Source organism: Haliotis cracherodii, unplaced genomic scaffold (assembly GCF_022045235.1).
Source record: "Haliotis cracherodii isolate W230 unplaced genomic scaffold, xgHalCrac1.p SCAF_6, whole genome shotgun sequence".
In the NCBI taxonomy this organism is placed as follows: Eukaryota; Metazoa; Mollusca; class Gastropoda; order Lepetellida; family Haliotidae; genus Haliotis; species Haliotis cracherodii.
This window is the reverse complement of record NW_027266319.1, coordinates 51,477,216-51,495,184: the sequence shown is the minus strand read 5'-3', so window position 1 is coordinate 51,495,184 and position 17,969 is coordinate 51,477,216. Positions and strand designations below refer to the sequence as shown.

Genomic DNA, 17,969 nt, shown 5'->3' with positions numbered 1-17,969 from the left:
TTTATCATATGAGAATGGAGCAGTGATACACTGGTAATCGGGGGTGCAGTGAAGATGTTGGTGATAATAACCCAACATGAAGAAAGATCAGGTAAGTTTCTAGGATTCACCTATGACAAGCAGATCTTGTCAGTCAAAAATTAAAAACTTTGTACATATTGTGAAACTGAATAGTTTCAAACAGTGAGATCAAATGTGAGAACCCAGAACCAAATACATGTACATTCTAATGGTGGTGTCTATCTCAACAGAAGGAAGTCAATCCGGAACATCCAAGGTTCTCATCAAAGAAGGAATATCCTGTATACATCCCATTACTACAGTCATACTACAGTATTAAGTTACCGTGGTAACCTGATAACAAATTTAACACATAACAATGTAACAGTCAAACCACATAACACCATGCACTAACTTGCACACCTCACTGAGCAACTGATTGTCCACCATCATCATCATCATCATCATCATCATCATCATCATCATGTTTTCTGATGTGCGACAACCATATCTTTTCAGGGACAACACCACTCTACTCTTTATGTAATTATAGAATATATTATATATAGAAATAATAAGTATGAACTATTTTGTGTTTGCACTTTTGCTGTAAATTCTCATGATTTCATTCAGGAAATTAATATCAAATCAATCCTGACCACATTATTATTTTTTTTTTATTCGATTTTCCTTTTTCTCTGGCACTCTGACCAAGAAAACAACTCAATCTAGAAACTGGTCTGGCTTCATAATCTGAACAAGAAAGTGAGGGACCAGGAATATTTGATAGTATTTTTTTGGTAGTGAAGACTGAGCATGCAATTTCACAAAAATATCCTCCAAAATATTCATGACCCCTAACTCTTTTTGTTTAGTATACAAACAAGCCTCAAGCCTTACTTTCCTAATATGTATAAATCCATAAACCCACAAGGAGGGGTATTTGTGCTGAGGAACCTATTAATATATTCAGAATGGGATTTGAACCCCCAATCATTTTGCTGACATGCCAAAGGGACACAACTCTGTGTAGTCAATTGCGCAGGGAATTATCTAGGATTCTTAACAAGTGGCCCTTGGCAGAACAAATAGGGCAAAACTTGCATCATATTGTTGAAAATTGGAATTTTGTTATTGTTCTGTTTGTTTTAGTTAAGTCATATCTGAACAAAGTGTTTTCATATTGCATTTATTGCAATAATGTAAATATAAGCAAAAAATCTCCTTCAACAATAGTTCTGTTTTCAGTGAAATACAAGTCCCCTCTACAAAGCATTACATTAATTATACCATCTTGGGAAATGGTTAATTCCAATTTGGGAATTTTTATGGACAATCGCTTCAGACTGGGGGCCAAATATTGGCCTCAGAGCAGGTCTAGAAAAATCCTTCTTACAGTGCGTAAGATTACTGGACTAGCCTTGCCCGTGGGTAGAACTAACACTGGACTGCCTGACCAGTGTCACATCACATGCACAGTCAGACAGGCTGAACCTATCAGTGTTTCAAGCTAGTGAGGTGACCAGCATGCTTTGTTTGTTGTTCAATGCCGCCCTCAGCAATATTCCAGCTATATGATGGTGGTCTGTAAATAATCGAGACTGGACCAGACAATCCATTGATTTACATCATGAGCATCGATCCACACAATTGAGATATGATGACATGCACCAACCAAGTCAGCGAGCCTGACCACCCTATCCCATTAGTCGCCTCTTACGACAAGCATAGTCCCCGTTTACGGCAAGCATGGGTTGCTGAAGACCTATTCTAATCCGGATCTTCATGGGTCTAGGTACAACTAACCCTGGATTGTCTGACCAGTGTCACATCACAACCACAGTCAGACAGGCCGAACCAATCAGTGTTTCAAGCTAGTGAGGTGACCAGCATGCTTTGTTTGTTGTTCAATGCTGCACTCAGCAATATTCCAGCTATATGATGGTGGTCTGTAAATAATCGAGACTGGACCAGACAATCCATTGATTTACATCATGAGCATCGATCCACACAATTGAGATATGATGACATGCACCAACCAAGTCAGCGAGACTGACCACCCTATCCCATTAGTCGCCTCTTACGACAAGCATAGTCCCCGTTTACTGCAAGCATGGGTTGCTGAAGACCTATTCTAATCCAGATCTTCATGGATCTAGGTAGAACTAACCCTGGACTGTCTGACCAGTGTCACATCACAACCACAGTCAGGCAGGCCAGGCCTTATCAGTGTTTCAAGCTAGTGAGGTGACCAGAATGCATGAGACTCACTCAACCAAACTCACAAAGACTGTATCAAAGCAATAACATCAGATTTTAAATAGTTCCCCTCCTGTGTTTTACCCTTCTGCGCAGCGATCTCTGCCATGACAGTCGGGTCCCATGAAAAGTTCACAACGGCTGCCGGGGCCAACCCTGCCTCAGCTATTGTCATGGCATCCTCAGTCAGCTTCTGCCCAGTAGAGGTAATAAGCTGGAAAGGCATCCAATCTTCATGCAAATTCTCACGGATAAACTCATAAATTGCTTGCAATTTCTCAACCGTCCTAAAAGTTCCCTGCAACATAATTCCGTTAGGGAAACGAACTCTAAGTAAAGCGTAACGGTATCTTCGAAGTTCCCGCTGTTCGTCCCTCTCCCGCATCGCTTTGGTTCGGAGCATGCCCAGCTTCTCAACAGCTTCCGTCTGTCGCTGTTGTTCTTTCTTCAACTCCTCCGGCGTGATGTTATAAAACTCATCAGGAATAACGAACTTGGACGCGGAACTTGACGCATGAAACACTTTCAAAGCCCGGTCAAGCTGAGGCCTTAAAGGCTCAGCAGCTAACAAAACATCTTTCAGATTCTTCAGCCTTTCTTCTTCTTTGGAATCCTCTGTAGACATGACATAAAACTGTTCTTCGTGGTCTTCAAATGGAAGCGCTGTAACATTGAACCTCGCTGACTGAAGAAACTCATGAGTTCCTTCCAAACTGGCCACCCTCTCCTGGAATGCTTTGTTGTTGACCCGGATCTTGCTGTACTTCTCCTCCCCCGGGTGCGCCAAGATGTTGTCTATGTACTTCAAGAGTGTATCAATCCCGACCTTCACCTTGTCCTTGTTCTTGTTGAGGGTGTGGATCATGAGGGCCGAGGTCATCTCAGGCTCCTCGACCAGGCTCCCAAGGAGGTACTCATGGATGTACGCCTCCATCTCCATCTTGGGCAGGACGACAGGGCCTATCTCGGGGCACTTGAAGAGGATGTCGGCGAGGACTGGGGCAGAATCCTGGACCACCTGGGTGGGTTCCGCTCTGTACGAGGCTCCCGAGGCCTCGGCCTCTTCAAGGGCCTTCTTCTCAGCCTCCATCTGCTTCTTCATCCGGACCCGCGCCAGCTGGAAACTTTGGTCATCTGGAACAGTGAGTGAGTAATAAAAAGAGAGAATGAGTGATAGTGAATGAGTTGGGTTTAACACCACATTTAAGAGTATTCTAGTTATTCACAGCATGTCAGCTTAATGTGGGAAGAAAGCCCAAAATGATGCAGGTCTAAGACGTTTACCACTTTGGAAACCCACAAGATAGATATGGTGCTGATAAAACTAGAAACATAATCAGGGCCAACAAGGATTCAAACCCACAATCATAGGTTTCTGGTGTGTGCAAGGGAAACAACCCTGCAGAGCAAATTGCAGCACCTTAGACGAATGGGCAAAGCAAAAATAACCTGCATATCAGTTATGTACACAGATTTAATCCCTAGCTCACTCAACAAAACCTCCGAAATGTGGATGATTGATATTAAACCAACCTTTAGTTGTCTTCTCTGACTCAAATCTGGCAAGGGCCGCTTCACCAGCTCTTTTTGCGTCCACCGTGGTCTGAGGCCGGTTTGACCCCGAGGCGAACATCTGCCCAGTGGGTCTTGGGGCGGCCTGTCTCTCCTCTGTTAGCTTGTGGCCTTCTCCTGCCTTCTTAAACTTCACGTCTAACTTCTTCTTCTGGAAGAATCTCTTGATGGCTGCCATTGTCAGTCTTATGCTCAAACTGCTTGTGAATGCGAGGACAGATGCAACTTATAGGTCAGTTCCAGATGTGTCACTCTCTCTTCATATGACCATTATCTGTGTCTCTGCGTTCTCTTTCTCTTGGAACTGACTGACTGCGGCCTGAAACCAAGTAAAATCAGTGAGTCCAGATGTCGACATTCATACAACCTCATTAAAAATCAGATCTTAGTTCTTGATACTGCTAAACAAAGATCTGAAGACATCCAATTGCAGGTCACGTCAGAACGATCTTGAGTGAACTCTGATGAACCAATGAAATGACAAACAAGAAATCAACATTAGCCAATCACAAAGCAGCTTTTTCGTTTCAAACTGGCTACTTCAATTCCATACCATGCTTTGAAAAATATTTTGACAAAGGCCTCAATTCAAACTTTGAGAACTGATGAAAAGTGCATCCCAATGAAGCAAAAGACAGATCATGATTTTGACAGAATCAGTCGTACAGCCCGTAACTGTCGTTCAGAATACTCCATGCCATTGCTAACCTTTTCAAAATTGCATGATTAGAAAACACATTCTGACAATCACTTTCCTGATCTGATAAGCCATTCTCTGATTGGTCGGATGAAAGGTCATTCTGACATAACCCGTAATGGTATACGTGATGGTTTAGTGGAAGCGAGAACTAAGATTATCATGATTATGTCTTTTAAAGAAAACATTTACTTGTATGAGCAGAAAATTTCACAGTTCTGGCTTATGCCTTCAGTTCCAAAATTTATTTCTGGTCATCGAATGCACAATATCATGAAAGTTTGAAACAGAGAGTCACATGCTTCTAGCTTACAGACTGCTATGAGACCGTCTCTGTAGTCTAGTGGTAGAGAGTCTGCCCGGAGAGTGGAGTTGCGAGGTTCGATCCCCAGCCGCGTCATACCAAAAGACGTTTAAAGATGGTACTTGTTGATAACCTGTCTGGCGCTCAGCATTAAGGGACTAAAACAAGCACTGGTCGGTTCGGAGTAAGTATACTGTGTTTGAGAGGGGTATCCATGTTAAACTGCTACAAGCCCAAACATCATTTTCTTGAGTTAACTAGACCAGACAGAATTTTACTATTCTTGAGCTTCGGACTATTGGTCAAAGTCACTGAGTCAGCATACTGCTGATACCTAAATCAGACAGTGACCTGCACTTCAAGTTCACAGCCAGGTGTAAAACAAGCAGTAACACTAGAAAAACTGGGACATGTGAAGGTCAAAGGTTGTAGCTGGATCAAAATTGAAAATATGCCAAAACATGTATTCAATCTTATTCCTCACACCACATACTTGCTGCACACTATGCTGCTTATCTTATTTCATAATGATACACACAGAAAGGGCTGAATAGTGGGCACAATCGACATTTTCAATATAAGAGGTGACTGATATGGATAAGAGGTGACGAATAGGATCGGGGGATCAAGCCTGCAGACTTGGTTTATGCATGTCATCGTATCACAATTGTGTGGATTGATACTCATGATAGCAATCACTGGATTGTCTCGATTATTAACAGACTGCTGTCATAAAGCTGGAATATTGTTGAGTGCAATGCTAAACAACGAACAAAAAGAAACAGCATACAACATGCCATAGCTTTGATCAATAATGCAAAGTTTCAGCTTCATAATGTAAACAATGTGCCTTGTAGTTGTAGAGGTAACTTCGGAAATGAATAAGTACATGAAAATGATGAATGGACAATCACACAAAGACAACAACTTTCAGTCATCAAAAAATGGTCATGTGAGCTAAAAATGCATATATGTACCATTTTGTATCAAACTATTACCTCACAATACCATACATGTAGTATGAAACAAATTAATGGCATACACCTTTACATCGGTGTTTCGTTACTGCCCACGACAAGATAGTAGATATGGTAGAGGCAGGAGAGATATATCACGTAAACATGTTAACTGTGTGAGGATACAAATATAAATAAAACTATAATTGATGTATATTATACAATAATAACTATTCCTAATACATGTACTATAAGCATGGGAAAGATTAGAAATAACCATATGTGGTAAGTATATTGAATATGGGTATTAATAAGCCTGTGAATAATTGTCAAGTGTATGGGTCAGCCAATGAGTGAGTGACTCAGTGAGTGATTTTTATTATGCCACATAAGGGGTTCATCATTTTGTGAACAGGTCTCCATGTGTATTATACCCCGTAACATGCACAATATTTATACCCTGTTCACATGCGCCTCTATACATGTGTGTGCATATTTGCATAGGTGTGTAGAAATACATGTGTGAGTATACTTGTCATGTCAACGCGTTTACTCATGTGTATATTTACACCAGGAGCAAATTTGCATCATGTCTGCAGCAGGTATAAATGTGAATGTAAATTTGCACTGTGTATAGTTAAACATGTGTAAAATTACTAACATTAGTAAATGTTGTGCATGTGAAGAGGGTATTACTAACTTAAGTAATTTTGAACATGTGAAACTATACATATATGTGTACATGTAAATTTACTATGTGTTCAAATGAAAATCAACTTAGGTGTGTAAATAAAGTATGTAAATTGTGTAAGTCTGTTTATGACTTTCAAGACAAAACAGGTTGTTTTCCAATCAAAGTTTAATGAGAAGAGAGTTACTTCACCGAAAACTTCCGTGTGAAGCAACATGTGTTTGATTTAATTTGTGCACAAAGTTTTGACTCCTTGAGAAAACACTGTCCGCTGAACTCTCCGTTCACACGCATGAAATTTGGCAACTGTTGACAATTTGTTTGGTGTTGGCAAAAGAACAGATATTAATTATATCATCCTCAAACGTTCACATAAACGTTCACATAAGCTACACACAGTGCAAATTTACATTTACACCTACTCCAGACATGATGCAAATTAGCTCCTGGTGTAAATATGCACACGAGTAAACGCGTTCACATGACAAGTATACTCACGTATGTATTTCTACACACGTATGCACATATACACACATATGTATAGTGAGAGAGTGAGTGAGTGATTTGGGTTTAATGCCGCTTTTAACAGTATTCCAGTTATATCACGGCGTGTCAGCTTAATGTGGGAGGAAAGCCACATATGTATAGAGGAGCATGTGAACAATTAAGGTATAAGATGCCGCAATTCTGCAGGTTTTTTCAGCACCTTACCCGTGCTCGAGGGGTATTAGTATTAGTTGATTAATTTCCAACTGCACTCCACTCGTGGCTTACCAAACAATTTCTCAAAGTAATAACAAAATTAGATTACTGGTTTCACCTTGGCTAGGTGACTAGGACTAAATTAACAAATGAGGTAAAATTACATTTGTGTTAAAGTTAAAGTGCATATACCTTGAGCTGTTAAAATGCTATGCACGTCACTTGAGTAAATGCTCCAAGCTGATCGTATTAGACACAGGTTCAACAATAACCACACCACAAGGATCACCAGAATTTGGAGGGCGATCGTGTTTTCGTTGTCCAAGATGAGTTCCCTGAAGGACGTCACATACGAACTTGGAATGAACGATTCTCCAAAACTAAGAAACCCGTCCGTGAGTTTACTGACAAAGCCTGCTGATTCGGACATAACAAATAAGGCTAAAATATGTTTAGTTTTACTCAGTTTTCTACTTGTCAGTCATTTCCTGTTCGAGTGCCCTAATCCCGAGGTAAATGGTATTAAAATGTACCAATTGTAAAACGTAGACATATGAATTATATTCAGTGGAAGATTTATTTTAAAGATAATTACTGAAATGACAGAATCTCTCAAACATAATATTTTTGCATAATTTGGCTACTCATTCACTGCGTTACTTCAACATGGCGACCTCCACGGGAAAACATTAATGTAGATATTCTAAAGAACCACTCCAATCCCGATTCAGAATGTGGAATTACAAAGCCAGAAAATACTGAAGGAATATGGTACCTACATTGATATGGCAAAAGGCAAAAAAATACACGGTGACGTAACCGTTGGAACGTAATTTTGTTCAAAACAACTGAACATTCTTAGCATCCTTTACAAAATAACACGGGAAATCACATCACCACGCTCGTTTGTTTGTCATGTTGACTTTCAGCTTGGAACTGTAGATGGAAATAGATCATTGCCATTCGATGCAATCGTTTCAGAAAAAGAAGAAGTCGGCTCTCATATTCTCTTAATGTCCAAAGGGATTGTCATCATCAAGTTTTCATCATGCAGATGAATCAATACGTTCACAAGGGATACAAAAACATGTGTTCCACATTTTTAATGTTCTCCTTAACATGGGTACTTCTTTTGAAAGTGGCCAAAGTGAATTCAGCGGAGACTAAACTCCATCCATTGTTGCACAACCACAGACATGGAAATCAGCACCTTCTGAAAAATAGCATTAAAAAGAGTTTAATAGAAATGGTCAGACCCGAACAAATACATATATCATTTGGCGAGAAAATAAATGACATGGTCGTTATCTGGGCCTCAAAGAAAAAGATTGATGAGCCATATATCGAATATGGCAGAGATGCCAATCTGAGGAAAGCTACGGCAGAGGCTACTCAATTTGAGGAAGCAAATAAGGAAGGAACAAAGTATTGGCACCGAGCTTATTTATCCGATTTAAAAGATGGTCAACAGTATTTCTACAGAGTCAACTCGGGTAGAGGCACTGGAGGGGTCAGTGAACAGCTTTCCTTCACCGTACCATCTCTTAAAAGGAATTCAATTCACTCTGTGATGATTCTTGCAGATATGGGAATGTCCACCAAAACGTTAGATTTCTTAGTTCAAGAAGCTGTGAATGGCGGTTATGAAGCTGTGATACATATTGGTGATATAGCTAACGACTTGCATCGCGGAGAAGGTGTGATTGGTGATAGATACCTTAAACGAATTCAGAAAATGGCCGCCCAGGTTCCATACATGACATGTCCCGGAGACCAGGAGAAGTTCCAGGATTATGTCCATTACAGATACCGGTTCTCGATGCCGGGGTCACCGTGGCCGATGTCTTACGAGAAACTCTGGTACAGCTATAACCTAGGAAATGCTCACTTTGTTGTTATTAACACTGAAGTCCTTTGTGCTGAGAACCACAAACTAAAAGATGCCCAGTTATCCTGGCTCAAAAATGATCTTACAATTAACAATAAGGAGCAGAGACCGAAACATCCCTGGATTATCATGTTTGGCCATAAGCCAATGTATGCATCATGTAACAAGGAGGAGGAGGAATGTGTCAAAGAACAGCCAGCTCTTCGGAAAGAACTGGATGATATTCTATTCCGCTATGGAGTAGATCTGTACATAGCTGGTCATCAACATAACTATGAACGTACATGGCCAGTGTACAGAGAAAAACTTTTTGATGAATATAATTATAAAAACCCGAAAGGGCCAGTTCATCTCACCATTGGTTCAATGGGTGCTGAATATCATCATGAAAGGTTTTCCAAACCTGGGGGAAAATGGTCATCTTTCCGATACCCTGGGACGGAGAAGGAACTATTTGCTAAGCTTGACATTATCAATGCAAGTCACTTGTTCTGGGAGGTACTTTCTGCAAGCAACAATGAAAAAGTCGACAGGATATGGATTGTTCAGAACAGCCATGGAACGTTTGGTGAACCAGGAGAAGGGGCATTCCAGCGTGTTAAGGAACTGAGGAACATTCCCGTGCAGCCCCCTCTCCCAGCCGAGGATCACAGCAGGTATATGGCGAAGTTGTCAAGGAAAAAGTTTTATTCGAGGAACACTAGCCAATATGGAGTTCACCTTTCTATGATTGTTACTTGTGCTGTGGCTGTGGTGATTGGGTTAATGTCATGGCGGATTAGGAAGAAACTCTGTGTGTTGTGCAGGATTGGCACGGGTGGGAAATGAGTGATAAGAATTTCTACATCCTGATAAAACCTACCTTGGATATTTCCAGTTCCTCAAAGCCAATTTGGTGCTTGGTTTGTGAGAACCCTCAGTGATACTGAGAATAGAATAGTCAGTGATGGATGCAGGGGGAGTTAATGGGGTTTTGGACACATAGGGATGCACCCCAGTGACAAACAAAGAATTAGACTTTTGAAAACAGATGTCATCTGTACTCCATCCTTGTCTGAATGTTTGCTTCGACAACGACAACAACAACAACAACAACACACAGAGACATTGTAAACCACACTTCCACCCCCACTGAAGCAGTGTTTGAAATAATTTTAAAACCCAACAAGACAGTCGGGGAGAGGACCCATAAATGTTGCCTGCCCATCTTCAAAGGTACCTGCTCGCATTCAGACTTTATAAATATTGAAAAAAAGCAAAAAATACGAAACAAATTGCATCTTAGGTCAATAATGCAAACGAATCACTTTAAAATCTACGAGGAGTTATAATAAAATGGAATACGTAAGTAGTCCTAAAATTTTCTGCCAGACAGTCAGGCGGGTGGAGGAAAATGTCATGCTGCCCAACAGAAAAGTTACCAGCCACAGGCTGGCGGGCAGCCAGTTATTTGTGACACTGCACTGAAGAGTTTGGAATTCAACAATATGAAGCGGAATAGTCCCGGGCCCCCATCCCTTTAAGTAATCCTGGATTCGCCTTGGCTTATGACAGTGTCAGCACTAAAATTGCTTTGTGGAATGAAAACCAAGCAGACTGTATTGATCAAATGGTCAGATATATCCGTCATAATCATCATCATCATCATCATCATCATGGAACAAATTCATAATCATAGACTTTTGATTGCAATTGCACAAGACAACACTCCAAGTTCATGTCATGAATCTAACGGTTCATCTCCACCATGACCGAGACTTAGTGCAGTATAATCAGCCCATGGCATATTTTGTCAACATGCTAACATCCTGCGCACAATTTAGCAAAGATGGCGTCCTGACTTTGCTTTTTCAAAGCATAGGAAAACAACAACATATGGTTTTTATATTAAATAGTTAACATGGTTATGCCTTGTAATAGTAATTAGGATAAAGACAAAATCTGAAAGTTCTTGACATGGTTAACATGTTGAAATCAGTTTTCCACAAAGTCGTACAGGCAGTGCTTATGAAATTGTTATAAGAAACATCTCAGCCTTTGTTGTGGGAAGCGAGGTTTAAGTCAATATTGAGTTGAATCTTGGCAGCCCTTTTGAGATTTGTCAGCACTTGTTCCTTTTGATGCGGCCAAAATAGTAAATGTGTGTGTTTCCTGCTTTATCCAATCCCAAAATAGAGTGGGTAGGTCGGTTTCATAGGTTTTCTTACAAAAATTTGTAGTATGTCAGTAAACACCTGCTTTCAAATGAAAATAATTTCGGCAATACTAGTTTTATTTTTGGTGAAGTGCAACAAGTTTACCATGTTTACGCCAGTGAAATAAAATACAGACAGTGCCGTACCAGTGAAGATCAGGGTTAGAATAGGTCTTCAGCAACCCATGCTTACCGTAAAAGGCGACTATGTTTAAGGTGGTCAGGCTCGCTGACTTGGTTGATGCATGTCATCCTTTCTCAACCGCATGGATCAATGCTCATGACATCAATCACTGGATTGTTAAGTCCAGACTCGATTTATTTACAGATCGCTGTCATGTAGCCGGAATATTTCTGGGTGCGGAGTTTAGCAAAAAACAAACAAACAAACAAACAGGCAGACAGTACTGGGATGGTGATAAAAGCTATGGAGTACATGGTGTAACTCAAGAAAGGTTTACAGTCGGACATGAAACCGGAAACACACTTATATTGTTTGGTCTAATATTATTAAGTTCCTTAACCATGATTGTTAACATGACAGGTGTCAAGTTTTTGTGTTGTATTACTGATCAACGAAATCTATCAAATTTCTAGGTAGCAATAGCTTCAGTTTTGCATTGTGTGATTTGTATGTCCTTAGTACAATTGATGTGTTTGGGAATTACTCAGACGGCTCTCAAACTGATATCAACATACTGTATTAACAGAATATTTACAAATATGTTATTGTGTGATGTTTTTGACTCGAGATAGAGGAGAGTTTGGTTGTGAAAAGAGAATTATGTTTTTTTGTACAATTTTAGTGATGTCCTGATATTTGACTTGCCATTTTGGTGATGTGTTTCTCAGGGGATTCAGTGAATGATTCAATGAATCATCACAATGGTAATCAAAAACACTTAGAGACATGAAACTGAATCTCCACATTATGGCACCCAGAGCTTTTATTTTTTTGTTTAGTATGTCTGCTGTATGTTGGACAAATCTTTCACCTATATGAAACGGCGTAGCCAAGAATCAGACTATTGGCATGATAAGTCATCAAAGAAATTGAGTTTTATATGAAAGAAATAGAAATAGTGATTTAATTCCCAGTTTACGACTGTTTATTATGTATGACAAACGTTAACGGGAGATGTGCCGCCAATTTCTATAACTTGTTACGGTTATTGTTCCAAAACACTGCACAAGAAACAACTATTAAATGTATATCCTTTGTATTCCAAATATTCATTATGTCAACCTTTGTTACTGGCTCTCCAAATGGTAGACAGGGTATTTTAAATTGGATTGTGACCTGATGAAATAATATTTTTTTACCTGGAAGTTGGGTTCCAATGAGTAGAAAAAATGAAGTTTCAATGCAAATATGCCATACAATCCATATTTTGTCTTTTTTTCCTTAGTTTCATCTGAGTCAAAATCCATTCAGAGACACCACTGTTTCCTGTGCATGTGAACATGAGTTATCCCCCCTGTTCTACCTTGCCGTTAAACTTGAGTTGAGCTAAAGTGTCAGAGCCTCTGCAAGAAGTGGATTTCTGGTGGTACTTATATGTCATGTTTTTCTTAGCAAATAGATTTTGTTAGCTATAGGAAAATAGAGACTTGGGTCTTATTCTGGACCATGTTGGCTCCATGTTGCTGAGGAAGGCTCACCAACTTGGTTGAGGCATGTCATCGTATCCCGATCCCATGGATCGATGCTCATGATGTCAATCACTGGATTGTCCGGTCCAGACTCTATTATTTACAGACCGCCGTCATATAGCTGGAATATTGCTGAGTGCGGCGTTAAACAACAAACAAGCAAACAAAACAAAAGCATGTAGCATTTTTAGATGCATTGATATTCTATGCATCCTGCCTCAATCAAACTCTCAAGTTGCCAGGTTTTTTATACATTTATTTTATGGTTGAGAAAAATTAAAACACTGACAGTCATTACTTGATAATTGTTTTTTTGTTAATGGTTTCAAGATTCATGGATGCATCTCAAATTTACACTGCAGTCGGATACATAATATGCTTACCCATATATCAATTCATGTTTTGATTATGTATTAATTTTTATAAAGTAATATTTTCAAAGTTGTTTTATAACCCAGCATAATAACTAACTCCTTACAGCTTAGGCCACACTTGCTTTCCAGAATTTTCACACAAAAATCCGTCAGTAGGGGGGTGGGGGTGGGGGGGGAGTAATTCAACATTTTCAGTTGTCTGCTCAACTACAGGTCAGCTGGTATAAAAAATAAAAATGGTTTAATGTAGTAGGAGAGCCTGCACCACAGCTGTTGCTTTAAGCAATGCAAACCTGACGAATCAAGCAAAAATACAGTCGTGCATCTATGCATTCTATTATTTTCAAGAGCAAGAACAAGCTCTGTTTTGACTCCCTGATTTAGTCTATGTCAACTACAGTGGGTCCTTGTTTAGAAAAAAATAAATTGATGCAAATATGCTATCAGCTTAATGACAGAAAAAAAGAGCAAATTCTGATATATACTTTTTCCATTCCAACAAAATGTACAGTCTATATGCTTGTGAAATAAAGAGCGTGGCCTTATCTTCAAACAATATGGGGGCGGTGGGGTAGCCTAGTGGTTAAAGCGTTGGCTCGTCACGCCGAAGACCCGGGTTCGATTCCCCACATGGGTACATTGTGGGAAGCCCGTTTCTGGTGTCCCCCGTCGTGATATTGCTGGAATATTGCTAAAAGCGGCGTAAAACCACACTCACTCACTCACTCACTCACTCACTCACTCACTCACTCACTCACTCACTCACTCAAACAAAATGCTAATTTGATTGCTGAAATTATGAGAACTTATCTAACTGATTTGTATCAATACATGTCACTCCTACTTTGAGTAGTATTATTACATTGCCTGAAGAAACAAAACATTCATAGGGTCATCATCAAGGGCCGATCCAGCGTTTTTAAAAGGGCAGGATTCAACAAATCAAAATCCCCTCAAATAGATAATCCTACTGCCTGAAACATACTACATTTGTTTTTTGGGGGTACAGCCCATTCTTGAAAAAAAATGTAAAATCATTTAAGGTCACTCAAATGTTCTTCTCCATAGAAAAAAGTTTTTGTTCTCTTTACCTGCTGATGTCAAGGTAACAGCTGCTTGTTTTAAGAGGGTCATTGTGACCTGTCTTTCATGATGCCAGACCAATAGACCCGTGAAGGTCAAGGTTAGAATTGGTCTTCTGCCATGATGGTCTGATGCATGTCATGGATCCCAATTGTGTGGATCGATGTTCGTGATGTCAGTCACTGACGTCATATAGCTGGATTATTGCTGAGTACTGTGTTACATCACAAACAAACAAACAAACAAACAAACCAGACCACTGTCCCACCATTATACTGGTCTATGTAAAATCAAATCACATGAACTGTCAAAATGGTCCTTAGTGTTTATACTCCAAGGTACTTCTCAAAAGCCAGCATGTCTTTATTATTATTTTATGTTGTAATTCGGGAAATGTGATAAAATGCTAGAAGACACTGTGCAGACCACGAGGGCTGCATTATGATTGGTTTCCAAGAGACAAGGTCTCCGCTTCTAACCATGGTGACAAGTTTTGCAGGAATCCCTCTGCTTATGTGGATACCATTAAATCGGACCTCAATCTAAACTATGTATATATGTTGTGCCATGTTCATAATGCTTTTTACACATTCCACTTTTATATAGATTTTGTAACATTATTTCCCTTTTTGTGCTGAATTCTATTTTGCTGATCAGTTGATTAGTATTTTAACAGTTAGTAGTTTGATGTTATCATACATGACAAGGATAAATGATGATCTGGAGGAATGTATCCGTGTTCCCATGGTAACGTGTTTGTTGATCACCTGCTATCTATTTACATGACCATGACAAATATTGATTTAGAGGAAATTATTGACATGTAACCATGGTAACACAAGAACTTTCTATTTCTATTATTCATTATACAAGATATACAGACATTAATTCTCTTCACTCACTTATGTCTGTATTCCCAGGATTGTAATATTACTCTAAAACAAGAAATGGGCACATGTTGCTCAGTGATCCAAGGTATCACACATACCCATTCACAGTTGTGTCCCTTACTTGTGGCAGGATCTGCTGGTCATTGATTTCAATTTCAAATTCACAATGATTATGATCCTTAACTATCAGCACCACATCCATGTTTATGGAGTTCACCAGAGAGATAAATTCCTTTTCCCACAATTACCTGATATAACTGAAATACTGTTTAAGTCCCATCCCTCTTAGGGAAATTTTGGAGCGTTGGGGTAGCCTATTGGTTAAGCATTCACTCGTCACGCTAAAGGCCCAGGTTCGATTCCTCACATGGATACAATGTGTGAAGCCCATTTGTGGTGTCACCCATTGTAATATTGCTGGAATATGCTAAAAGCTGCGTAAAACCATACTCACTCACAGGGGAAACTCACTGGGGAGACACTGCTCCATGTTCTTCTCCAAACATTGCTGGAATATGCTAAAAGCTGCGTAAAACCATACTCACTCACTGGGGAAACTCACTGGGGAGACACTGCTCCATGTTCTTCTCCAAACATTGCTGGAATATGCTAAAAGCTGCGTAAAACCATACTCACTCACTGGGGAAACTCACTGGGGAGACACTGCTCCATGTCCTTCTCCAAACATTGCTGGAATATGCAAAAAGCTGCGTAAAACCATACTCACTCACTGGGGAAACTCACTGGGGAGACACTGCTCCATGTTCTTCTCCAAACACACACACACTAACACTCATGCTAGATGATGAACAGTGTGAATTACATTTTTCATATATCAAAATCATTTTTTTAACCTGTTATGTCTAGAATCTGACCGGGTTTAACTACAGTCAAGTTAATTATGTTAAGATGTGTTTGGTTGGAGTGTTATCGGTTTTCTTGTGTGTGTTTTTACTACTTTTCATTTTTTATTGACATGTTCTTCAAAGAAGATTTTTTAATGTTATAGAGACGTTTATATATGAATCAAACTAACCGAAATGTTTGGGAATACAAATGTAATGTAAATGAAAATTGATTCAGAATATGATTTTTGTTGTGTTTTTACTACATTTTTTCATACTTGATTTTCTGAATTTGATTTAAGGGGTGACTTCTTGTTGAAATATGGCTGGACTGCCTTTCAGTGTCGTAGTGAATACCTGCTGTAAAGCTGTTAGCTTATGTTAGCAAATAGATGTTTCATATAACTGATGTCAGCAAATAGATGTTTTATATAACTGATGTCAGCAAATAGATGTTTCATATAATTGACTTAACACACTTCACCAGGTGATGATAGAAAACATCCTCAGTTATCCAGGTATTATATCTCCATTCTATTAGGATACATACCCTGGACCCATTCACCATCTTCATCTCCCTTATCACTAACCACTGCTAACCTAGCACAGGATTTCTCTTGCTGATGACATCAACTCTCACTAACCTAGCACAGGACTTCTGTTGCTGATGACATCAACTCTCACTAACCTAGCACAGGACTTCTGTTACTGATGACATCAACTCTCACTTACTTAGCACAGGACTTCTGTTGCTGATGACATCAACTCTCACTAACATAGCACAGGACTTCTGTTACTGATGACATCAACTCTCACTTACTTAGCACAGGACTTCTGTTGCTGATGACATCAACTCTCACTAACCTAGCACAGGACTTCTGTTGCTGATGACATCAACTCTCACTAACCTAGCACAGGACTTCTGTTACTGATGACATCAACTCTTACTTACTTACAACAGGACTTCTGTTGCTGATGACATCAACTCTCACTAACCTAGCACAGGATTTCTGTTGCTGATGACATCAACTCTCACTAACCTAGCACAGGATTTCTGTTGCTTATGACATCAACTCTCACTAACGTAGCACAGGATTTCTGTTGTTGATGACACCAACTCTCACTAACGTAGCACAGGATTTCTCTTGCTGATGACATCAACTCTTGCTAACTTAGCACAGGATTTCTGTCGTTGATGACATCAACTCTCGCTAACTTAGCACAGGATTTCTCTTTCTGATGACATCAACTCTCGCTAACTAAGAACAGGGTTTCTGTTGTTGATGACATCAACTCTTGCTAACTTAGCACAGGATTTCTGTCGTTGATGACATCAACTCCCGCTAACTTAGCTCTGGATTTCTGTTGCTGATGACATCAACTCTTGCTAACTTAGCACAGGATTTCTGTTGCTGATGACATCAACTCTCGCTAACTAAGCACAGGATTTCTGTTGTTGATGACACCAACTCTCACTAACTTAGCACAGGATTTCTGTTGCTGATGACATCAACTCTCACTCACTTAGCACAGAAATTCTGTCGGTCATGAGATTGACATCTTGAACCAATGACCCATCTGAAAGACACTTTGCCATATTTAAAAAGTGTGACCTTGTACAAACATGCCCACCATACAATTAATCAATCAGAAGAATGATAATGATTGTTTCGCTTCAAGGGATGGGATGTCGTGTGGCTATCGGGCTTTCGCAGTTGGATTTGAAAAGGCATGTCACAAGTTGAGTCAACCACTTGGATTTGTTTCATCCATGACAGAACAGTAATTGTATTGCACGACTATTTGAAACATCACATCATTCAAACCAGACTCAAAGATATGCTGGCAAATGGGTCCAGTG

General features: G+C 39.7%; 2 protein-coding genes across 2 annotated transcripts; one reads left to right on the top strand and one right to left on the bottom strand.

Moving 5' to 3' along the window:
* Positions 1 to 1,872: 1,872 nt before the first annotated feature.
* On the bottom strand, positions 1,873 to 7,672 carry LOC139445589 (UBX domain-containing protein 6-like). The gene is made up of 3 exons (XM_071226746.1): positions 7,374 to 7,672; positions 3,793 to 4,150; positions 1,873 to 3,393 (listed from the first exon to the last, which is right to left on the bottom strand). Exons 2-3 carry the CDS (start codon positions 4,007 to 4,009, stop codon positions 2,282 to 2,284), a joined length of 1,329 nt encoding a protein of 442 aa, XP_071082847.1. The 5' UTR covers positions 4,010 to 4,150; positions 7,374 to 7,672; the 3' UTR covers positions 1,873 to 2,281.
* A 192-nt stretch (positions 7,673 to 7,864) lies between these two features.
* LOC139445023 (acid phosphatase type 7-like) lies at positions 7,865 to 12,793 on the top strand. The gene has a single exon (XM_071226084.1). It carries the CDS (start codon positions 8,230 to 8,232, stop codon positions 9,895 to 9,897), a length of 1,668 nt encoding a protein of 555 aa, XP_071082185.1. The 5' UTR covers positions 7,865 to 8,229; the 3' UTR covers positions 9,898 to 12,793.
* The last annotated feature ends 5,176 nt before the right edge of the window (positions 12,794 to 17,969 follow it).